At 38.5% G+C, this 24,819-nt stretch overlaps 1 protein-coding gene across 1 annotated transcript in view; it reads right to left on the reverse strand.

The window, feature by feature from the left end:
- Positions 1-24,819, reverse strand: part of CFAP44 (cilia and flagella associated protein 44) — a 142,243-nt gene that overhangs the window by 32,756 nt on the left and 84,668 nt on the right. The window contains exons 17-25 of the mRNA XM_021007126.2: positions 22,731-22,873; positions 20,848-21,118; positions 19,990-20,045; positions 19,665-19,827; positions 17,554-17,684; positions 9,826-10,028; positions 6,561-6,735; positions 5,399-5,576; positions 1,306-1,827 (exon numbers count right to left, since the gene is read on the reverse strand). Coding sequence (XP_020862785.1) covers positions 1,306-1,827; positions 5,399-5,576; positions 6,561-6,735; positions 9,826-10,028; positions 17,554-17,684; positions 19,665-19,827; positions 19,990-20,045; positions 20,848-21,118; positions 22,731-22,873 — 1,842 coding nt within the window. The remainder of the gene's footprint in view (positions 1-1,305; positions 1,828-5,398; positions 5,577-6,560; positions 6,736-9,825; positions 10,029-17,553; positions 17,685-19,664; positions 19,828-19,989; positions 20,046-20,847; positions 21,119-22,730; positions 22,874-24,819) is intronic.

Consider the following 24,819-nt stretch of genomic DNA (forward strand, 5'->3'; position numbering starts at 1 on the left):
CCAGTAACATGAATCCTAAAGACAATTGTTTCCCCTACTATTTGTTTGGGGACGGGATTATGCATGTGGAAACTATTTTCCCTACTCCTTTGCCAAATGTTTTAGACCTAACTAAATGTTTTACTTTAAAAATGTATGTTCTTTGTCTGGTCTGCTAGCTTGGTGAAAACTGTGTTTAAATGATCCACAGAGGTTCTCAACAGAATATAGATAAGGACTCAAGACAATTAAGCAATACTGATGTGGAATGTAGATGGGATAAGGTGACACTAGATTTTGAAAGACCTTGAAAGCCAAGCAGAGGAAAGACTTAATTAGATTGGCAATAATGAGTCATTATAGAACTCAAAATATCAACTCAACTCAAAGTATCAACAGATGTTTCTCAAGGAGAGAAAATACTTGCCACTTCAGTCAGAACACATTTCAAATATTGCCATCACCTTAACAGTCCCCACCAAACAATCTCCTTTCTTTTCCGGTGAGGCATCTGGGGTTAAGTGACTTGCCTAGGGTCACATAGCTAATGTCAAATGTCTTAGGTCAGATTTGAACTCAGGTCTTCCTGACTCCAGGGTCGGTGTTCTATCCACTGAGCCACATAGCAGCCCCAAATAATCTACTTACGAAAAGAGATTGAGGGGGAACATAATGGTGGTCAAGTTCCCTGGAAAGATTTAATTACATTTGAGTTCTGATTACCTAAAAAGTGGTCTAGAGTGTCCCTTCTACTGGCCCTGCCCCCACTTTCTTTTCTAACTTTGCCTTTAGATGGTTGACAAACAACTGTAGGGTGGTAAGTCCTTTCCCTGTTCCTGAAGAAATTCTGGTGTCCAGGTTACCCAGCTAGAAAAGCAAATTTCAGACAGCTAAAAAGGGAGGGGAGGGGAGGATATTAAAGTATAAGAAAACTAGGCCAGGAATCCCATCAACGTCTTTTTGCCCTTGATTAACGATCAAACTGGGCTCCATCCCAAGTGGAGAAAAACCCAGTGTAAAGCACTAATATCTTCTCTATTTTTTTAAATAGAGTATCAGAAATCCAAGCTCGGTGTTCCAAGCTGATGAAAGATAGATATTCTGAAGGCAATGGGTGGCATCTCTGCCTGGCTTCTCCCATAATGAGGTGAAGTAGGTAAGACATTACTTACCTAAACCCAAGGCAGGTGGGGTAATCAGGGCTGAGGGTGGGGGAAAAATAGTAAAGGAAAAAAGGTAAAGAGGGAAACCATTCTAGTTCTTTCCTCCTCAACTCTAGTCCTAGTTAGGGAAGATTCTTCATGGATAACTGCCCTTTGCCCTTACCCTGTCGATCACATGTTGCTGCATGTACACATTCCTGATCTCTTCCCTCTTCACAATCTCCAGTTCCATTTCAGTTGGCTCCGTCTTTGGAAACTCTGCTGGCTTCTGAACTTCTGGGACGACCATCACAGGAATTTTTGCTGCCTTAGAATCTTGCCTTATAAGCTCCCCTTCCTTGAGAGAGATTTTTTTTTTAACTCTCCCTGTACCAAAGCCCATAAATCCTTCCTCTGGTTCTTTCTGCTGTTCCTCTGTCTCTTTCTGCTGTTCCTCTGCGGCTTTCCTCTCCTGCTCTAGCTTAAACTCTAAGAGAATTTCTTCATCATACTGGTATTTTTTTTCTGGCACTTCCTCAGGCTGTAATTGGGGCACCTCAGGAATAGGAAGATGTTTCTCTTCAGGCAAGATGGAGTGAATGGTTTTCAGCTCTTGCACCAGGCATTGGATCTCTTCAATAACAGCAATTTTCTGGTCTCGAAGAGAGATAATGCACTTGTTCATATTAAACTTCTTTTCATGAGCCTGGAACAAGAAGAAAAAGTAAACACAATGACAGAAAGTGTCACATATTGCCTATCTATGCTCAGGTCAATCTTTATCCTCTTGTAATATAATTAGATTGACTAAACCACGTTAATTATTTCAATGATCAGTCCTATTCCCTACTAATCTTACTTTTTTCGTCTCTTCTAGACTTACTTTAGATATCATAATCATAATCATAGCTACTCTTTATATAGTGTTTTAAGCGTTGCAAAGCATTTTACAAATATTTTATTTAATTATTAAAGCAATACTTAAGAGGTAGATGTTATTATTTCCATTTTTCAGATGAGGAAAGTGAGGCATACAAAGGTTAAGTCTCTTGCCCAAGGCCACAGAGATAGTTTAAGGATGGATTTTGACCCCTTCCCCAATCAAGGAATTCCTTCCTAATGATATTGTAGCATAATTGAATCATATGAGCCCCTGTTCGTCCTCACACAGCCTTACTTACTGATTGCTTCTTTACTGTGTTTCTTGCTCCAAGAGATATGTGTGTGTATATTTTATATGTATATATACATATGTATGTATCTCCTTTGTGTCTGTATAGTTTTGCAAGAAGAATATACAAGTACCCTATATCTTTATCCCTCCTCCTCCTTTACTGCAGTCTCTAACGAAGAGGTAGCCTTTCTCACCAAAGCCAGCCTCTTTTGCTTTTATCATCCATCCTATACCCCCCCATATTCTCCAGAAGCTTGCCCCCCAAATGATATCCCTCACCTCTAATCTTCAGTCTCTCCCCATCTAATGACTCCCCTGCTACCTGCAAACAGATGACCCATTTATGCCCCATCCTCAAAGAAGTCTCACTTGACCCTCAACAGCCTCTTAAGTTATGGTTCTACATTTCTTCCTTGCACAGCCAAACTACTAGGAAGATGTCTATACTTATCAATGCCACTTCTACTTCTCTCACTTCCACCTCAAACATTTGCAATCTAACTTCTGACCTCATCTCTCAAGTGAAAGCACTCTCCCTGAGTTATCAATGATCCTCTTAATTACCAATCTTTTCTTAATCCTCACACTTCTGAACCTCTGCAGCATTTGACACTATTGATCATCGTCTTCCTAGATCATCTCTCTGTGAGTTTTCATCATATTTCTCTCTCTGTCTCTCTCTGTCTCTCTGTCTCTCTCTCTCTCTCTCTCTCTCTCTCTCTCTCTCTCTCTCTCTCTCTCTCTCTCTTTCTCCCTCCTACCCTCTCCCTCTTTTTCTCTCTCTCCCTCTCTGTGTCTTTCTCTCTGTCTCTCTCTCTCTTACCACCTGTCTTTTTCAATTTTTCAATCTCCTTTGGTGTATCTTCGTCCATGTCACACCACCTAAATGAGAAGGATTTCTGTCCTGGGCCTTCTTCTCTTCTCTCTCATTTGGTGACCTTATCAGCTCCCATGAATATTATTTATTATCTCTATGCAGAGGATCCTCAAATCTACATATCCAGCCTTAATCTCTCTCCTGAGCACCAATTCAGTATCACTGGATGTCCCATAGGCATCTCAAACTCTCAAAATGTCTGAAATACTACTATAAGTTATTTTTTTTCCTTATGAGCCCACTCTCTGTCCAAACTTCTCTAGTTTTGAAAGCATCAGCATCCTTCTATCCACTCCTTTCAAAAATTCAGTGTCATTCTCTAGTCTTCACTCTCTCTTCTCTCTCTCCATTTCCAATCAGTTGCCAAGTCATGCCGATTCTGTCTTCAAATCTCCTCTTGCATTTGTCTCCTCCTTATTCACATAGTCACCACTTTCATTCAGGCCCTCATTGCCTCTTACTCTAGTCTACAATAGTCTCATAATTCATCTCCCTGCTTCAGGTCTATCCTTTCTCCAATCTATCCTCCAAACAGCATATAAACTGATATTCTTAAAAGGTAAGTATAACCATGATACTTCCCTGCTCAAAATTTTAATATACCTTTAGATTCCTATGAAAAAAAGAAAGTGGAAAGAGTCCTAAGTAGGAGATAAGGAGAATTAGGTTTTAGTCTTGACTGCCATAGACTACCCAGATGATCTCAGACAAATCACTTAGGGTACTGCGGATGTTAAGTTTAAAGTGGAAGTGTCCAAAGTTGGAGCAGCAGAATGACCCTAAGGGGGTAGGTGATCAATCAAGCAGATATGGTAAGATGGGCTCCATCCCATCACCTCCAAGATAGCCAATTCGGGTACTTATCTCCAATACAACCACACCTATCCTCATTTCATAATGCTTCCCTAATCAGATCCCATCCCCATGTTGTACAATCTTCCCAGTCTAACCCCTACCCCATCCCCAACTATCCTCGAAGGTAGCTTTTAACTTAAAAACCATTTAGCAGGGAAGGAAGGTGGTAATCATCAAACAGTAAATGCGTGGGATTTTATATTCTCTATATCTTTAAGGTAATTGTGTTACTGAAATGATGTGGTTCATTGTAAAAATCATTCTTGAAGGAAAGCCTTTCTGTTTCCTTCTATTTTCACTGAAGTGACTCTTAATACACGCAGGAACCATTGTGGTATGGTAGATAGAGTGCTGGGCTTGGAATCAGGAGGTCCTAAGTTCAAATATGGCCTCCAACACTTGCTAGCTGTGTGACCCTGGGCAAATCATTGAACCTATGTTTGCCTCCATTTCCTTATCTGTCAAATGAGCTGGAGAAAGCAATGGCGAACCACTCCAGTATCTTTGCCAAGAGAACTCCAAATGAGCTCCTGAAGAATTAGACAGGACTAATCAACTGATCAACAAAACAATAATAACCATTTTAATAAAGATTCTATAGAGATAGTAAATCACACAAATGGGTAAGTAGTTGCTGATATATACTTGATCACCTTTTTGGAGGGGAGGGGAATAATGATTTTTTTCCATGATTTTTTTTCCCAACAATTTGGTGTTTCCTGGTACAAAACTGGAAAGAGTACTGCACGTCGTAGCTTAAATGGCTTAAAACAGCATTACAGCTTTTGGGACACCCTGTATTTGAAGTCAAATCCCATCTGTGTCCCTTTGTTCTTGTGTGACCCTGGGCAAATAACTTAACCTCTCTGGGCTCCAGTTGTAGGATTAGATGGCTTCTGAGGTCCCTATCAGCTCTAAATCTATAATCTTATGATCCCCTCTTCGAAGTATCTTAAAAAATTGCTCCCTCTGTATTTTTAAATATTTTGTCACCTCTATTACAGATGTCTTCCAAATGTACTAGGTGTGGTTCAATCAGGCTTTCTGACTACATCTTTTAATGTCAAAGGCCAATGAAGGGACATTAAGTGAATTTGAATCCAGTCTTTAGCACTTTCTAGCTACATGATCCTGGACAAATCTCTCACTTTATCTCTTCTGAACTTCAGTTTATTTATCTGTAAAATGGGGAGAATGATACTTACATTTCCTACCTTACAGGAATGGTGAGGAAAGTGCTCTGTGAACCTTAAAAACAATAGGAGTTACTACTCCTATGTTCCCTTTAATATTTCATATCATAGCTAACTGGAGTCAACTTTAAAAACCAAAGGTTCCTTACTCAAAACCCTCAAATTTGTTTATCTATACCATTGTTTCTAGAATCCCAATTTCCTCCTCCTTCTTGGCAGCATTTATGCGCATTTGCTCAGGGATCTTGTAGTCTGGGGCAGTCTTGAGGTTGAAGTCACCCATGTTATTCTGGGCCTCTTTAATGGCCAGCACATCTTTGGGATCCTCATAGTCATCCTCAGGTTTACTTTTATATCTATTGGAAAGGAAAAATAGGCCAAATTAAAACAAACAAAAAAAAGAAATGTGACCCAGTGTAAAAAGTGCTCAACTTGGAATAAGAACTGGGCTTAAACCCTGATCTTCATACCTTCCCACTGAGATTACCTCCCATTTACATATGGGCTATATGTATAATGCTCATACTAATAAATATATTAAAGCTTCCCTTTTTCACACAGGAATCAGACAATGGAATAGCACAATAACTAGTAAATCAGGAGGACTTCTGATGCCCAAGGCTGCTTGACATACCAGCAATCCTTTGCAGTGAAACCCAGATGGAAACTCATACCAGCTTTGAAGCAGACCCTGAGCCATTTGGTGGTTTATGTTCCACTAAACATCCCTATCTTCAGACTTTCCTGACTATAGATTATAAGACTATAGATATATCCGGTTTTGTGGGTTTTTTGGAGACAACTTTATCTCCAGAAACTCCCTTAACTTTGGTTATGGTTATGGCTATGGGGCTCTTAGAATATCCCGTTTTTAGAGACATCCCCATATCAAGCCTTGAACTATGGAGTGCTTATTGCCAAAAACGTCTTCTGATTTGTATATCAAAGGGCCTCAGTTCTGACACCTGGAATTCCTCATTTCCCTTGTTTCCTGGGACTTTCTGCCTAGCATTGGCCCAAATTCCCACCTTTTCTCCTTTCTTCGTTCAGAAATTGTATAAATATCTCACTCTTTCCAACTGGGCTTTGAATAAGTCATAACACTGACACTGTTCCAGCTTGCAAGCTTTTCCTTCTCAGGCAATAAATGCACTTACAATCTGTGTAAACTGTGATCAAACTCTGGTTCATTCCAGGTCCCCCTTTTTGGGCCTGAAGTTTCTTCCATTTAACAGTTCACAGTTTTGTTTTGTTTTGTTTTGTTTTTAACAATAGAAAGTAGGGAATTTCTTCTATAACATCCTTTTATGGCATCGCAGAGTTTCTGAAATAAGACTCACAGTTCCTCCCATTCTTTTCTCCGCTGCAAGATCTTATTTTGGGCTTTTTCAGCTTTTATCATAATTTTCTTCATTTTATCAACTTGGTTTTCCACCATGAGATCACTTAGTGTCCTAGGTTGACCTTTCCTTTCCTTTTCTATAAAGATGTCATCTGATCCAGTAGCGACTGGAGCTGTTCAAAACATTTTAGAAATCTTTTCAATGCAGAACAAGATGAAGCTACAAGCATTTTAACTACAAATGTTCCAATACTAACACATTCATTAAAGTTGTTGTTCATTCATTTCAGTTGTGTCTGACTCTTCATGACCCCATTTGGGGTTGTCTTGGCAAAGATACTAAAGTGGTTTGGCATTTCCTTCTCCAGATCATTTTACAGATGAGGAAACTGAGGCAAACAGGGTTAAGTGACTTGTTCAGGGTCACACAGCTAGAAAGTATCTGAGGCTGAATTTGAACTCAGTTCTTACTGACCGATTCTAGGCCCAGCACTCTATACACTGTACCACCTGGCTGCCCATTAAAATCCTGGAAGATATTATAAGACAGGTATCTTATAATCCCATCATCCCAATTAACATAATCAATAAGATTACCTATGCCCTAGTACCTTTATCAGATAAGACTACTTCTTTGATAGAGTTGCAAACCCAATCAATTAAAGTAGCAAACTAGGGGTCAACAAGTTCTAAATCTGGAAGGTAGGAAATGTTTGGGGATTGATTAGAATAATTAGGATCATCTCTCTTTCTGTATATCTACATCTACATCTATATCTACATCTATATCTATATCTATGTCTATATCTATACCTACATCACAGCTAGATGGTACAGTGGATAGTGTGCCAGACCTGAAGTTAGGAAGACTCATCTTCCTGAGTTCAAATCTGGAGGAGATTAACGTGCCACTCATTGATAGAATAGGGTATTAATCTCTTCTGTTGTCATCTTTCCATTTTCATCCTTAAACCAAACATCACTACAGAGTTCTGCCACCCTCAGAGAATCTGGTAAGAAAGTGGAGGGAAATTCTCCCTTTTGAGGACTTGGAAGAAAGGCAACATGGTACAGTGGATAGGTCACTGGCCTTCAAGGCAAAAAGATCTGGGTTCAGATATTTATTAATTGTGTAACACAGGGTAAGGCACTGAACCTCAATATGTCTCAGTTTTCTCATCCATATGTGTGGGGAGGGTGACCTTTGAAATACTTCACACTCAAAATGTATTATCCCATAAAGCATACATTATTGCTTTCTCATTAGCTCAGGGGAGGGGGGAAATAAATCCAATGTTAATTTCACAGTTAATGACAAGTCACTCTCTTATTGATTGCTAGCTGAAGGAGATTGTTTATAATTAGTCTTAGTAAAGTGGTAGGCACTAATTACTTGTTTTCAGGAAGACTGGCTGCAGAGGATTGCCTGATCAGCAGTTGGTGATGTCATTTGAACATTTCCGAGATTCTCTGTTTCCATCTTACTTAATACCTGTGTCTCATCCATCTAGTGCATTGTCATGGTAAGTAGGTGATTGAGAATAGAGAGTAAATAAAGTTCTCATAACTGTGACCCAGATGACTTTACCCTCACTGTTTAAAAAACAAAGCCCTGGGAGCAGGTGGAACACTGAGATCAAGAACAATTTTCTGAAAGTGCAGGTCTCACCTTGCTACCTAAGAAATTCCAGGGGCTCCCTATAACCTCCAAGATAAAATATAAACATCTCTTTCTGGTGTTTCATTTTCAGTCGTGTCCTACTCTTTGTGACACCATTTGGTGTTTTCTTCCCAGAAATACTGGAGTGGTTTGCCATTTCCTACTCCTGCTTATTTTACAGATGAGGAAACTGAAGCAAATAGGGTTAAGTGACTTGCCCAGGGTCACAGAGCTAATAAGTGTCTGAGGCTGTATTTGAACTCAGGAAGATGAGTCTTGCTGACTCCACACCCAGCACTCTATGCACTGTGCCACCTAGCTGCCCTCTTTTTGGTGTTTAAAGACTGTCAAAACCTGTTTATTTCCAGTCTTCTTGTACTTTACTCCTGTCCACATACTCTATAATTCAGTAACACTGGCCCTCTGTTGTTCCTCATAAATGACATAATGTTCCTCCATCTCCCCATTGCCAGGCCTGAAATGCTCTCTCCCCTCCACTCTCTGCTGTTCCTAGCTTCCCTAATTTTCTTCAACACAGCTGCAGAAGGCCTTTCCCAGGCTCAGTTCCTTCCTCCCTTCTCACTCCCCTAACCAGTGCCTTCTCTCTGCGATTACACTCCATTTACACTGTATATTTCTTATATGTTCAGTTATTTACATGTTATCTTCTCCATTAGAATGTGGGCTCGAGGGCAGGGATGGTGTTTTTACCTTTCTTTGTATTCCCAGAGCTTAGCACAATGCCTGGCATATAGTAATTACTTAATAAATGTTTGCTGAAGACTTATATAAACTGATGCAAAGTGAAACAAGAACTGGGACATCATTGTGCACAGTAACAGCAATGTTGAAATGATGATCAGCTGTGAAAGACTTGGATAATCTTATCAGTACAATGATCCAAGATAATGCCAAAGGATTCATGTTGAAAAAATGCTGTCTATCTGCAGAGAGAGAGAACTGACGAACTCTGAATGCAAACTGAAGTATAATTTTCTCACTTTCTTTATTTTTCTTGCTATTTTGGGAAATGTGACTAACACGGAAATATGTTTTGCATGATTTCACATGTAATTGATATCATTTTGCTTGCCTTCCCAATGGCAATTGCTTGCCTACTCCAAATGGTGAGGGGTAGAAGGGAAGGAGAGAATTTGGAACTCAAAATTTAAAAAGAAAAGAATGTTAAAAATAAATAATAAATTAAAAAAATAAATGTTTGCTGACTGACTGAATTAGAAGATGAAAAACAGAATACTCAAGCCAACATCTTAGATCCCTAGCCTGTTTCTATGATCTGACAAATGTAGACTTCCTCCAGGAGTTTACACAGGGAAATGGGACAGTGTAGAAAGGAATGATCATGAAAGAGAAATTGGAACTGAAAATTGTTAGAGGAATTGAGTTACCCATTTCCAGTCACACAACATCTTTAGCCACTCCTGACCTCTTGCTTCTAGCACTCAGTTCTGAACAGCCAGCATGGAAGGGAGGAACCAAGAACTTGACCTTGCAGTAGAAGAACTGTTTACCAAATACAGAAGCAAGTAGGAAATCCAAATTAAAAAACAATCAACATTAACAATGCTTCCATTAAGGTTACCTGCATCTTTTTGGCTCTCTTTCTTGGCAGATACTACTTCTTTTTCCTTCCAATCAAACTTGCTTGTTCTTCTTTCAGTCTGACTCAGTCGTCTGGCTTTGGTGTACTTCCCTGAGAGTTTCAAAAGCCGATAGGTGGAAATTTTGTGCTCAGTCTGTATAGCATGAACTATAACGGTGTCAAATTCTAATGAATCTCGAAATCTTAGAAAATCAAAACAAAGAAAATGTTTGTCCTGTTGCTATGCAAGGATAAAATTTGTAATCTTTTTCACATTTTTTACATTCCTATGACCCATTGCTTTCACAACCTAGATAATGACAGATTGACTATACTGTAATGAACAAATATGCCTAAATTGTCCCAAACCACAAATCCAGGTATACATAGCACAGACCAGAATTGGATAAGGACAAGGCAACTTCACAGAGCGAGGAGATTAGGCAAGACTTAAAAGAAGCAGTTAATGGGCAAGTAACTTTTTTGGAAGTGAAAATATAACACAGCCTAAGCTAAGACTTTGATGATGACTGCCAATAAATACATCATTATTTTGATAGTAGAACAGCACCTCTGAACTAGACCTCCAAAGTCTTTAGGGGAATAAATTCCTTCAATTTGGGAACTCTTCCTTGAGGCTGAGCTATCTTGACTGGTGAGTGACTATAAACTCATCTAACCCACTTTATCTAACCAGCCTCAGACCATACTTCACAACTATACGACTCTGAATGTCCTCCACCATGCTCATCCCTTCCTCTGACCCTCCCCCCATCCAGTCTACTGCCCACCTCACTGTAAGAACAGTAATCAAGTCAAGACTACTGCCTCTAAGAACTGTGGGTGTAAAGCTAAATTCCAGAATGAACTAAGTCTGAAAAAATGCTTAGGACAGCAAAAAGAGTTTTGTTAACCTATGCCCAGATAAAGAAAAAAAACATGGAAGATGTAGGTCCACTCTTTGGAAATGATACATTAAAGATGACCAAAAGAAGGTAAGATTACTCTGCTCCTGGGCAGCTAGGTGGCACACTGGATGTATTGCTGAGCCTGGAGTCAGGAAGACCTTGAGTTCAAATCCAGCCTCAATACTTACTTGCTGTCTGACCTTGAAAAAGTCCCTTAACCTGTTTGTCTCAGTTTTCTCAGCTGTAAAGTGACATATATATAGATATATATATATATAGATATATAGATATATAGATATATTTGTATTGTTAACAATTTTCCATTGTTTTCTTAATCACAGGCAATCAACCATAGAATAAATCAAAGCCTTGTTTTATACTTTAAGATTAAAATTTAGGAATGGCTCTCTTGAGCCTAGATAAGCTCTGCCTTAACCCCCAGGACCCCAAAAGTACTCACTTTGTGTTTATGGAGCTATTAGAGAGAGATGTCAGTGAGTGACCCTGAATAAGCTTTAAAGGAGGCAGAGGGACCTGTGATAGCAGAGAGAGGGATCTTGTATTTACCCACTTGACATGAGTATGTCATTTTAGAATTGGCCTCTGATTGATTTAGTGTGAACAGGCAGTCACATCTAATTCCTATGTTTGAATTTTTTCCTACTCTAATCCTAATGACCAAATCTGGAGTTTTTTTCTACCCCAGTCCTAGGACAAGGACAAATAAAAGGCAAAGTATACTCTATTTCAGACCTGAGATCAACAGTATACTAACAGATTAGGAGGTCTCTGTCCTCCACTGAAACAAAATAAACTACTGCCCAAGGCCATTGGCTGTCCACTTGTGAAACCAGCAGGACTCTGGATTTTAATGGGTCAGAAGCCCCCTTACCTTACAGAGATCTCCCTTCTTTATGGACCAACTAATGTGCAATTTGTTCTTGCCTTGGCTAGTAACTTGAGATGAAACAAAGCGCAGTGTATTGTTACAGTGTTATTTCTTTACAGGGCAGTTAATAAAAATAAGATAGAATAAAAATGATTAAGCAAAGAGCACTGATATCCTGAATAATGTCAATTTTGAAGGAGGTCTCTAAGGGAGATTAATAGCATTCTGTTTGATATTTTTAACCAATGACTTGGACAAAAACATAGATGGTGCGCTTACCAAATCTGAAAGTTACACGAGGGACAGCTAATGCACTGAACAGACAGAATAAAGATCGCATAGGATTTCTCACCATCTCAAAATGCTGGGTGAAATTTAATGTGATAAACATAAAATCCCAATACAGGATAGAGGAAATGTGTCTAGACAATAATGTGTGTGGAAAGGACCTGAGGGAAAAAAATAATAAAAATGAAAGAAAGAAAGAAAGAAGGAAGAAAGGAAGAAAGAAGAGAGAGAGAGAGAGAGAGAGAGGAGAGAGAGAGAGAGAGAGAGAGAGAGGGATGGAGGGAGGGACGGAGGGAGAGAGAGAGAGAGAGAGAGAGAGAGAGAAGAGAGAGAGAGAGAGAGAAAGAAAGAAAGAAAGAAAGAAAGAAAGAAAGAAAGAAAGAAAGAAAGAAAGAAAGGACCTGAGTTTTTTAGTGGACTATAAGTCCAATAAATGACAGTTGAAAAAGTTAATGTAATATTAGACTATATTAATAGAAGCATAATTTGAGAATAAAGGAATGATAATCTTGTTCTTTTCTGCCTCATTAGAACCATCTAGAGTATTGTGTTTAGTTCCAGATACCACATTTTAGGAAGGACAGTGACATGCTAGAATATAGTAAAATGAAAGACAATCAGGAAGGTGAAGGGACTCAGAACAATGAAAAGTAAGATTGTAGAAGAGCATGAGGTGGGCAGTGAGGTAGCACAGTGGATAGAGTACCGGCCCTGAACTCAGAAGGACTTGAGTTCAAATCCGGCCTCAAACCAAACACTTGACACTAGCTGTGTGACCCTGGGCAAGTCACTTAACCCCAACTGCCTAAAAAATTAAAAATAAATTTTTTAAATTAAAAAAAAAGAAGAGCATGAGGACTATATCCACATATGTGTGCCCTGAGGAAGAAGGCTTAGACTTGTTTTGCCTGGTTCCTAGGACAAAACTAGTAGCAAGGGGTAGAAGTTGCAAAGAGGCAAATTTATATTCAATATAAGGAAAAACATTTGAATAATTAGAGCTGCTCAAACATGAAATGGACTGCTTCAGGAAGTAGTGAATTCCCTATCACTGGAGGTTTTCAAGCAGAAGGTGAATAACCACATATCAGGAATTCTTTTTTCAGCCATGTGTTAGACAGGATAACCAATAAGATTCATCCCAACTCTGAGATTATATGATTGGGCTACAAGCTGGAATGAATCCAGAGTGGGTCACTGTGTGAGGGAGGGAAATTGAGAATTTTTTTAAAAATAAAAATTTAAAAAATAAAGGAAAGGTGCTTTCAGCCTCAATGTAATAATGGTAGATTGAGAGAAAAATGGTTAGAGGATGTTAAGAATAACGCAATACTTAAATCATCTACAGATAGTCATTTAACAATCAGCACTCAATGCACAATTGTCATCAAATGACCCATTAACTGATATAATTGAACCATGTCAATAGTGACCTCTTAACTATAAATTGAACTAGAGACACGAAGCAGTGAAAGGGAAAGATGATTTCTAAGTTCTCCTCAGAGAGGCAAATAAAATAGACAGCAGAACTGGCTTCGACATTAGGCTCAAAGGGGGAAAAAAGACTATCATTTTGTGGAATACTGGTTCACCTTGCCTTGCAACACTCCTACTAAGCAGAAGCAAATAAACCACCACAAAGATAAATTGCCATTTTTATGCTACTCTCTACCACAAAAGGTGAAACCCAACTAATTCCAATCATCCCAAGATTTTTATAGCTGAAATTGGGGGAATGACAAATAATCACAAAATGGAAACTGATTTTCTAGCATTTCAAGTTTAGCAATAATAATGATAATGATAATAACAATAGCTAGCATTTATAGAGCACCTACTATGTGGCAGGCACTGTGCTAAGCATCTTACACATATTGTCTCATTTGATCCTCACAACAACCTTGGGAGGCAGGTGCTATTATCACCATTTTACAGTTGAGGAAACTAAGGAAGACAGAAGTTAAGTGACTTGACCAGGGTCATACAACTAGTAAATGTCTGAGGCTGGATTTGAACTCAGGTCTTCCTGCCTCCAGGCCCAGCACTCTATCTACTGTGTCACCTGGCTGCCTCAGTTTTGAAAAACTTCCAACAAAAAAACAGTTAAAAACTTTTTAAAAAGTGTTGGTGTTTAAAAGTAAAACCTTCAATTTTATGGAAAATTCATTTGCATCATCTACTTATAAGCCCAGAAAACTAGCGGTTGTTATAAATGTAAACTTCTCTACATTAAAGAGCAAAAGTATCTAAGGGGACAATTTCTAGAAAATGCCCTACAAGAAACGAAACTAATTTTTAAATTCTCAACACATTGAGAAAAGCTCGCCAACCATCTTTGGCCCTTCTGAGTTTCTCTGGGACTTCCAGTTCAATTGGTCTGTGTTAAGTTATAGCAACTTACTGATAGATTCTATGATCAAAATGTACCAAAATGTGTTGTGGTCTCCGTGAGTTAGCGCTCTAACTCAGTTTGTTTCAGGGCACATGTTCCTGCATCTCCTTCCATTTGGAGACAACACAGAGAGTTTCTCTCATTGGATTAAACTTGGGAGATGATGTGGGGTACCTAACTAGCTACACTCAATGACAAAACAATTTAAAATACGTAAGTCACACAAACAGAGATACTCCTGGCTCTTTTATTGGCAAGATGAGATCGCAGAGACATGTTAAAATTTCCTGAAGCACACTACATTGTTGTTTAGTCATGCCCGACTCCATTTAGAGGTTTCTTAGCAAAGATCCTGGAGTGGTTGGCCATTTCCTTCTCCAATTCATTTTCACAGAGAAGGAATATGAGATGAACAGTTGTGTGCCAAGGGTCACACAGCTAGGAAAAGTCTGAGGCCAGACTTGAACTCAGGAAGAGGACTTTTTCCTGACTCCAGGCCCAGTGCTTTATCCACCTGTGCTACCTAGCTACCCATACTAACCATATGGAAATAATAAAGAGGGAAAAAAATTCCTATTTTAATTTCTGCAGTTAAACCTTGATAACTGAAATTATATCAGTGAACATACTGCAATTTGGCTACAATTATATGTTTTAATTATTATTTTAAAAAATATTTAGTTCATACATTTACCTAAATTTACCTAAATATTAAAATTTATTCTATTTTTTGAAAATAGACATTTTCCTGTATTTAAAGACAATCACTCCAGCTGTTAGTCCAGTCTTATAGATTTAAGGCTGGAAATCAATTTTAAAAGCATCTACAAAAACAGGCAGCTAGCTGGCATGGTAGATAAAGCACTGGACCCAGAGTTAGAAAGACTTGAGTTCCAATCCACCTCAGACCCTTACCTATCTGAGCAAGTCAATTAACTTCTGTCTCCCTTAGTTTCTTCATCTGTAAAATGGGGTTAATAATAACACCTATGTCTCACAGTTGTGAGGACAAAATGAGGTGATATTTATGAAACTCTTTGTAAACTGTAAAGTGCAATGTAAATGACAATTATTAAGTGGGGTATCTTAGTAAACATTATATAATAAATGTTATTGTTTAAATTATCAAATATATTAGTAAATATGGTATCTTATTAAATATTACAAAATAAATATGTTATTGTTTAAATTAACAAAAATATTATTAAATGTGGTATATTATTAAATATTATGTAATATGTTATTGCTTAAATTATCAAATATAATTATAATAATAAATTAAATAGCCCCTGCCTTTAAGGAGTTTACTATATTCTATTAATCCAGAACAGGGAATCTATAGGGGGTTTCAGTGGCAAGTGTCTAGTGGGAAGAAAATATCTTTGGGGCCTAAGTAGTTCACAGATAACATTATCACAGAATCTCACAATTGGAAGGACCCCAAAGGTCATTTGGCCCAACCCCTCTCAGTCTTCTGGGTGAGTCTTCTCTCCTGACTACTGCCGAATAAAATATTTGACCAAATTACTTAACGTTATTTGTCTCTGTTGGAAAATGGCTCGAGGTGCCCTTACTATGTTGAAATAGAGAGATGACACTTCTCATGGAGTCTTCCAGTGCAGAGCAGCAACTGACATAAATGAATCCTGCTTATGTCCAATTAGCATTGTTCCAGCAGGGAATCTATTCATACTGCTTGGAAAGTGAAAGAAAGAAGAAAAGATTTGGATTCTTTTGATGTTGATCCCTGGATGGATGGATGGATAAATTCTAATAGAATACAGATCTAAGGAATAAAAAAGGAACCAGTTTCAAATGGTGCAAGGAATAAAAAAAGAAGCAGTTTCAAATGGTGCTGATGTTAGGCATAACATCTAGAAGAATGTTTTTTGTCAGAGAATAGGGGGAAACTAAGGAAGTTCTGGGCAGCTAGGTGGCACAGTGGATAGACCGCCACTAGGTGGAAGTTAGGAAGATCTGAGTGCAAATTTGGCCTCAGACACTTACTAGCTGTGTGACCTTGGGCAAATCACTTAACCCTATTTGTCTCAATTTCCTCATTGGTAAAATGAGCTGGAGAAGGAAATGGCAAACCACTACAGTATTTTTGCCAAGAAGACCCCAAATGTGTCAGAAAGAGGTAGAAAAATTAGATGGTGCAGTTGAGTGAGACAGTGTAAACAGTGTGAGATCTCTCAGATGGACTGAGTGTAACAGTTTTACAGACTGTTACAAACTCAAGGTTGGTTACGCTAGCCTGAATAGGCCCAAGTTTCAAGTTCCTAAAAAAACACATGATCTGTACTGTTACATTAGTATTAGGTAATGGCTAATGCTAAATAAGGATAAAATAGCTAGGATTGGTAGTATTATAATGAGACTCCTTGTTTCTGGGGTAGATTTTCACATTTTAGATTGTAAGGCTGAAATTCCTGTCCAACGGGAATTTACAGCCAGTGGCGGGTGGGTGTCTCTGTGTTAGGACTATATAAGCTTTGTTCTGACCTTTGTGCCTCGCCTTGCTTCGCTCTGACTGCAGGACGAAGCAGACGCCCGCTTCTTGTGAGAACGTAATAAATCTTTCACTTTATACCTAGAAAATCTCCAAGTGTTATTTTGGGGTAACTGTTGCACACACGGTGAATAGAGCGCTGGGCTTGGAATCAGGAAGGCTCACTTTCATGAGTTCAAATCCAGCCTTAGACACGAACTAGCTGTGTGACTCTGGGCAAGTCGCTTAATCCTTTTTGCCTCAGTTCCTTATCTGTAAAAAATAAGCTGGAGAAAGAAATGGCAAACCACTCCAGAATCTTTGCCAAGAGAATTCCAAATGGGGTCATCGAAGAGCCAGACCCTACTGAAACAATTAAACAAAAACAACAACAAAAGAAGTTCTCCTTATATCTCTGGGATTGCTTGGGTTATCACAACAGGACTAATTTTTGTTTTGGTATTAGAAACTTTTCAGGAGAGGCACTATTTTCAACCCCAGCATATTTCTCCATTTCAAAAAGGTCTAAAGAAGGGCTGTATGTAGATTTCAGAAGCAGAAGCGCAGGGAAGAAGTGTGCCTCTCTCTACAGGTAGGCTGAGATGAGTGAGGGAATCCAAGCCCAAGAAAGAAGGAAAAAAGAAGACAAAGCCACCAGGGCAAAAGCCACTGAGTGAAGTCCATACTAGTGAAATGAGGAGCAAAGTGGGCTGGTCAATCATCACAGTATCGAGTTAGTTTAAATCAAAGTGGATCCTACCGTTGCTGTAACTTCAATAGGGCAATTCGATGTTTCTCTTTTTCCCATGCAAGTTCCTTTTCCACCTGCTTGATTTTCTTGACCATTTTTCGTTCAGTCTCTTCTCTGACTTTGGTATCTACATCAAACTCCTATGGAGAGTGGGAGTTTCACCATCATGATATGTTGCAAAAGATGGGGATTACTTTAAACACAGTTTTCAGATTTTGCCCTCAAGGGCTTACGGTATCCACTTTCTCCAGTTAAAAGTCTGAATGCCTTTTATAGGAGCCCAAAGTTTTTACAAACAATGTTAAAAAATTGTTTTCACGTGCAACTGGGAAATAAGAGATATAGGCAATGGGGTACAGAAATATATCCTGCCCTACAGGAAAATTGAAGGGGAAGGGGATAAGAGAAGGAGGAGCAGAGATAGAAGGGAGGGCAGATTAGGGGAAAGTATTCAGAATGCATGCCATTTTGGGGGGGGGGGGAGGGATGAGATGGGGAGAAAATCTGGAACTCAAAATATTGTGGAAGTGAATGTTGAAAACTAAAAATAAATAAATTAAAATTTTTTTTAAAGTCTGAATGCCTTTTATAACAAAAACACATTACTTTGCACCACAACAGTTTAGTCATTTTCAAAAACATTTCTGCATTCTTATACAACACAGGAGCTTTTCTTGGAAATATTTTAACATAAATCAGTGTTGGAAGTAAATTTATTTTTTAATCCTAGATTCTCTCCTATGTTGAAATGGTCATCTTTCCCCTAATCATGTTGGTTTTTGCTAAAGAGAAAAAAAAAAAGGCTTCTTACTGAAGAATTTACCTGAATAGATTATACTTTAAAAAACTCTCAAGTATAATTGGTTGGGTGTTTTTATGCAACAACAACAAAAAAATGACATGATACTAGGTGGACCAGTATGAATAGCATGACAAATTTTAAGTTAATACATGACTTATGTAAGGGGCAGCTAGGTAGCACAGTGGGCAGGCACTGGGCCTAAAACCCAGAAGACTTATCTTCCTGAGTTCAAATCAGGCTTCAGACACTTACTGGCTGTGTGACCCTTGGGTAAGTCACTTAGCCCTATTTGCCTCTGTTTGCTCATATGTAAAATGAGCTGGAGAAGGAAACGGCAAGCCACTCCAGGATCTTTGCCAAGAAAACCCCAGATGGGATTACGACATAGCTTCAATGACTGATCATCAACAATATGACTAACAGTGATGAAAGTTTAATTTAAGAATAAGTTTAAATGGAAAAACTCAAGTATCACATGGATTTGGGGGGTTTTCTCCTTTCCAATTAGTTTACGAAAATTTTGTTATAACCATTTGGCCATTATCCCCAAGGCTAATAATATAATAATATCTAATGTAATGTTATTATAACATGGAATAACTATTATAAGTATATAGTGCTTTAGAGTTTACAAACCACATCTTCAGTAACTAACTAGACTATTTCTGTACTAGTACCTACTCTTATTTTTTATGTAGTTTTATTGACCAGATGCCCATCAGTGCCAGGAGCTCCCAGTTAAGAATTTCCTTTACCAATGAAAAAAAAATTTTTTTCTGTCCAACTTATATCTTCAAGAGTTGCCTAGGGAACAGATAGGTGGCACAGCAGATTCAGCACTGGCCCTGAAGTCTGGAGGACCTGAGTTCAAATCTGGCCTCAGACACATAACACTCACTAGCTGTGTGACCCTGGGCAAGCCACTAGTATCACGTCAGGAAGGCAATACTATGTGACAAACAAAATGCTGGACCTGTAATCAGGAAGACCTGGGTCCAGATCCAGCCTCTAGCAGTCACTGGTTCTGTGACCACCAGCAATTTAAACTCTCTGAGCCTCAAGCAATTCTCTGTCTTCATGTATTATTCTGTGGTTTGAGGGAAGTTGCCACACCCCAGAAAATCAAGACACCTGGCACATAATAAGCACATAAATGATTACTGACTGGCTGTTGACTAACTGATGATAGCTCTGAAATTGTTAGAAGAGGATCTATAAGAACACAAATTACTTTGAGAGCTAACAAGATTTGTTTCCCCTTCTCCCCCGCATCTCCAACCCCTAGGTGGATGACCACAGGCTACGTCATAAAACCTACAGTCCGGTGAAGCTGCATGTGTTCTGGTAACTCAGCATTCTTCACCAGTAACTTCTCAAACTCATTCCTCAAATCCCTCAGTTTCGCCCTCTTTTGGGCCTTTATTTCTTCTGCTTCCTTCATGATTTGGTCATGTTCTCTTTTTCGCCTGGCACCCTCAATGCTGAAGACACAAAACAAAAACCAGTATATTAAGAAATGTAGGTGTTAAAATGAAACAAAGCAAGAAAATTAGTGCTTGGTTTGTTTTTTTTTTAAATCCATTTTGTTTTCATAAGGTATGGAAGTTGGGGTTGAAAACACTTGGGTGTCATGCTATTGGTACCTATAGGTGTTTGGATCTTCAATATCTTCTGCTCGTTTCTCCGTTTCAATACCAATCTGTGGAAGAGAAATCATTTGTTAATGTGCTTGGCTTAGAACTACACAAGATTTCTTGACAAATACTCAGGCAGCAATAATTTGATATATTCTGCCTCCCCACTTTTGCTTAGCAAGTTTGATAATTTTTCATTTAAAAAAGAAAAAATGGAAAGCCTTAGTAATCCAACATATAAGCTCACTTAAACACAAAAGTGGTATGAATTTTTCCTGGTAATTAGTGGTAGAAGGACAATAACAACAGTTTGCATTTATATAGTGCTTTAAGGTTTCCAATGTGCTTTATATGCAATATCTCATTTGAATATCAGAACAGTCTTGTAAGGTTGATGCCATTATTATCCTCATTTTTTAAGAAGAGGAAATGGAGGCTGAGAGAGAGATTAATTGACTTGCCCAATAGTCACACAGTTCCTAAATTTCTGAACCCAGACTTTAATTGAAGTCTTCCTGATTCCAAGTCCAAGACTTTTAACATTATACTAGATGTGTCAAATTCATGACTGCGGAGCCTGAAGAACTCTCCAGGGCAGCAAGAACCAGATTAAAAATGTAATTGGGAAATGTTTGACAAAATCAATAAAAACATAATACAACATAGATAATGTTAATTTGTAGTTTTCCAAGTCAATATGGGCCCACAGGGATTCTTTTCTATTTGAGTCTAACACCACTGCATTAGGCTACCTGAATGCCAATGATATAAGGTAAAAGTCTCCAAAGACTGACTCTGCTTGACAGAGAAACTCTAAAGTCATCAGTCCTTCAGAAGAGTTTGAGATATTTGTGTAAGGTTACATACCCTGGCAGGAGGCACTGTGGCTTTGAGACCTTCCTCGAGTTCTTCTTCAGACAGTACATTAAAGACAAAGATATTGCTATCTGCCCCGCAAGTCACCACAAAACGGTCATCATAGCTAGGACATAAGGCCTGGATCTGTCCATAATCATTGTCATGGATACTGTAGCTCCAGTAGCTTTGCATATCAGTCAATTGAAGGTTTTGATCCTTCAGGATGTAAACCCTAATCTGTCCTTTTTGCATCCCACAAAACATCATGAATTTGGAAAGGCTAAGAAAGAAACCAAAAATAAATCCTTCTGAGTACTGGTCTTCAAATTGCTTAGTTTCTAATGAATTAACAAAACTCTGTAAATAACCAAATTAAGAATTAGCAGACAGGAAAATGGGAGCAAAACAGAGACTTTTGAGTTTCTAATCCCGTTCATCAATTCCCCAAGCAATTAAAGCACTTACTACATGTAAGAATCTATACTGGATACTAGAGAGACTAATTTTTAAAAAGAACAGTTCCTATCCACAGGTATTTAAATTCTATTGGGTGAGCTAACATTCCACTGGATTGTAAAATGACTCTACATATCCTCCTTCTCACAACAACCTTACAAGATTTCCATTTTGCTGATGAGGAAACTGAGGCTTCAGAAGGTTAAAAGACTTACCAAAGGTCACAAAGCTAGTGACCTCAAATGGATTTGTGATCTTATTGTTTCTATAGGTCCCTCTAACAATGAAGATCACCCACAACCCACCCATGCCTGCTCATCCCAAGCAACCGTTGCCCATGTCCTCCTAGAAATTCACCATGTGGCCAACCATGTGAGTGGTATGTTTGCAAAGGTCCCCTTTCTCTTCCACTTACACCCTTCCACCCTTGGTAAAGAGAGGACTAGGAAATAATAGATGACAATAATGTCTCGTGATTATCTATTTTTATTTGCTCATGCTTTCCTATTCTATATTTGGTGGCATAATCAAAAATCAGCCACATTCATTATTGAGAAGGATACTGATACTTAGTCAAAGTGCCTCTAGCAATAGATAATAAATGAAATGATCTCTTTATCAGTGGATGACGTTTTACAATTCTATGAAATTATATATGCCAACTACCAAAAAAAAAGACTTGTTTAACCAATACTTTACAGCTACAAAGTATTTTCCCATTTGTTACATCAGTTGACCCTTATAAGAACCCTGTGAGGTAAATATTGCAAGTATGACTATCCCCATTTTATAGATGAGAAAACTGAAGCTTAGAGATAATAAAAAATTTGCTTAAGGTCACATAAGTCATCCTATGCTGGGATTATCAACCCAGGCTTCTGTTTCTAAATTTCAAGTACTCTTTCCATCAAAAAATGATTGCATGGGTGTGACATATGAAAAGTTCAAGAGACACAATTTCTGGGTAATTAATCATTTGATTAACTATGCTAGCATACATTAATAAAAGAGATCAGTGACACTCTCAAATGACAAAGACCCCTCATGGAACCCATTCAACACTTAAATGCCCTTGGAAGAATGGGTATTTCTGAGGATAGCAATTGACTCCAATTGGTTAACAAGTAATGGGAGAATGAATACTATAATGAGAGGTGGATCTCCTCTAATGAGGGACTTGGGGACTTGGACTTTGATCATGTCATTTACTTCTAAATCACCCCCAGTTGGGCAATTTAGACAAATGCACCCACCAAAACCTGCTACGTGAAACTCAATAGGCCAGAATTCACCTTAGATTAAATTCTTTGTAAGGTTTTCTAGTTGGGTGGGGCAACATCTCTACCTAGATAAGATAGTCTAGGTGGGGTAAATTTTAGGGAAAGGTCAAGGAATTCCCTGATAATTTGTTATTTAATAATCATTTCTCTCATTACCTGAAACTGATAACTCGGATGGGGTTGTCATCTGTATCTTCTACAAGGTGAAAATCAAAGGGCTCATCTTGCTGCTCCTCCATTGTTTTTGCTTGCTTATCTGGAAACTTACAGTGATAGAGAAAACCAGAATCATATCCACCCTAGGAAAGAGATGCAAAAGTAAGTCTGGGAAAAGGAATATGCATTCACTCACATGTGATCAGGGGAGAATTTGTCTAGTCAACAAGCATTTATTAAATGTCTACTCTGTGTCAGTCAAGTCAGCAAACACTTGGTAAGTATCTAGCCTGTGTCAGGCACGGGGCTAAGTGCTGGGAATACAAAGACAGACAAAAGAAAAAACAGTCCTTGCTTTCAAGGAGCTCACCGTTTAATGGGAGACAAAATGGAAACAACTATGTACAGACAAAATATATAATAGGATAAATTGAGGATAATTTCAGGGGGAGGCACCGTGTGGGACAAGTGAAAGTTTCTCATGTCAGATGTAAGCTATGCTCCAAAAATGTAGTGAGGCTTTAGCATGGGCCGGGCCTAAGTTTCATTTTTGTTTTTGGGGAAGGGGGTTGTGTACCAGCTGCCCACCCCCCTCCCTTGTTTTGTAACCACCCCCCTCTGTTGTTTTGTGCCTTAACTTTACCAAATAAGGCAATCCTCTAGCTTCCAAGCTAGTTTTGAGTAAAATGTATCTCTTGGGTTCTAAATATAGACTGTGAGGTCTCTTGCCTCAGCCAATGAGGATAAAGAGATTGAGACAAACAGGTGGGGAGGGGGGCTTTTTGGAGTGGTTTGTCCAAGACAATATAAACTGTTTGCTGCTGTTTGTGCCTGGCCTCACTACTCCAGTCCGCCCTGGGTAGGGGAGGCCCAACTCTCCCATGAGACTTGCTAGAATAAAACTTCTGTTTTCTACCTGGAGAAACCTCTGAGTTTTTATTTGAGTAAGTGGTCTAAATCCCACTCAGGCACTATCATTAAAGGGGGAGGAGTTATCTAGGTGTTCCCATACTACCCTAAATTTTTCATTTTCATCGTTTATTAAGGTTTGATAATGATCTATTACACTCACATGCCACTATTAGTCATTCCTTAACAGATAGGTTTCTATTCATTTCCATTTTTTTGCTACTACAAATAATGCAGCTATCAATAGCTCAGTAGAAATGGGACCTTTCTTTCTGTCCTTGACCTCCTTGAGGGGTAGATGACTAGTAAGATCTCAAGGTCATTTTTTTTTTTTAGCTCAATTCCAAATTTCTTTCTAGAATGGTTGGAACAATTCACCACTGTTCCATTGACAGTGTATTAGTGTTCCTGCCTTTTCACTGTAACTCAAACACTATTTCCATCTTTTGCCATGTTTGCCAATTTGCTAGGTGTGAGATATTACCTCAAAGTTGTCTTGATTTGCATTTTTCTTACTAGTGATTTAGAATAATCTTCCACATCACTGTTAATTGTTCACAATTCCTCTTTTGAGAAATGTTTGTTCGTGTCTTTTAACCATGTAGTAAATTAGGAAATGGCTTTAGGGCTTACATTTCTGTGTTAGTTCCTTTTATATCAAACTCTTATCAGAGATATTCAAGGCAAATATTTTATTTCCAGTTGCCAGGAGCAAGTTTCATTTTAAACATTCAGTCATCTACTGTTGTAGTGCTACTGGTCATCATTACTTGTAACAAAACAGGTTTATTTCTGGCTGTCCAATGATGAAGAGCATTTCTGTTCACAAATTTCCATGGGAGGTAAGAGGAGATGGCATTAAATCACAGCAGTCTGAAATTGCATAGTCCTGACTCAGATTATTTATAAACAGGTTTAAAGAGAAATATTTGTTGTTCTTGTTTGGTTGATTCAATCATGTCTGTCTCTTTGAGACCCCTTCCCCTCCTTGGGGTTTTCTTGGCAAAGATACTATAGTAGTTTGCCATTTGCTTCTCCAGCTTATTTTACAGATGAGGAAACTAAGGCAAACAGGGTTAAGTGATTTGCTGAGGGTCACACAGCTAAGTGTCTGAGGCTATATTTGAACGCAGGAAGATGAGTGTTCCTAACTTCAGACCTGGCACTCTATCTACTGTGC

This window comes from Phascolarctos cinereus, unplaced genomic scaffold (assembly GCF_003287225.1).
Source record: "Phascolarctos cinereus isolate Bilbo 61053 unplaced genomic scaffold, phaCin_HiC Scaffold_726;HRSCAF=1367, whole genome shotgun sequence".
Classification (NCBI taxonomy): domain Eukaryota; kingdom Metazoa; phylum Chordata; class Mammalia; order Diprotodontia; family Phascolarctidae; genus Phascolarctos; species Phascolarctos cinereus.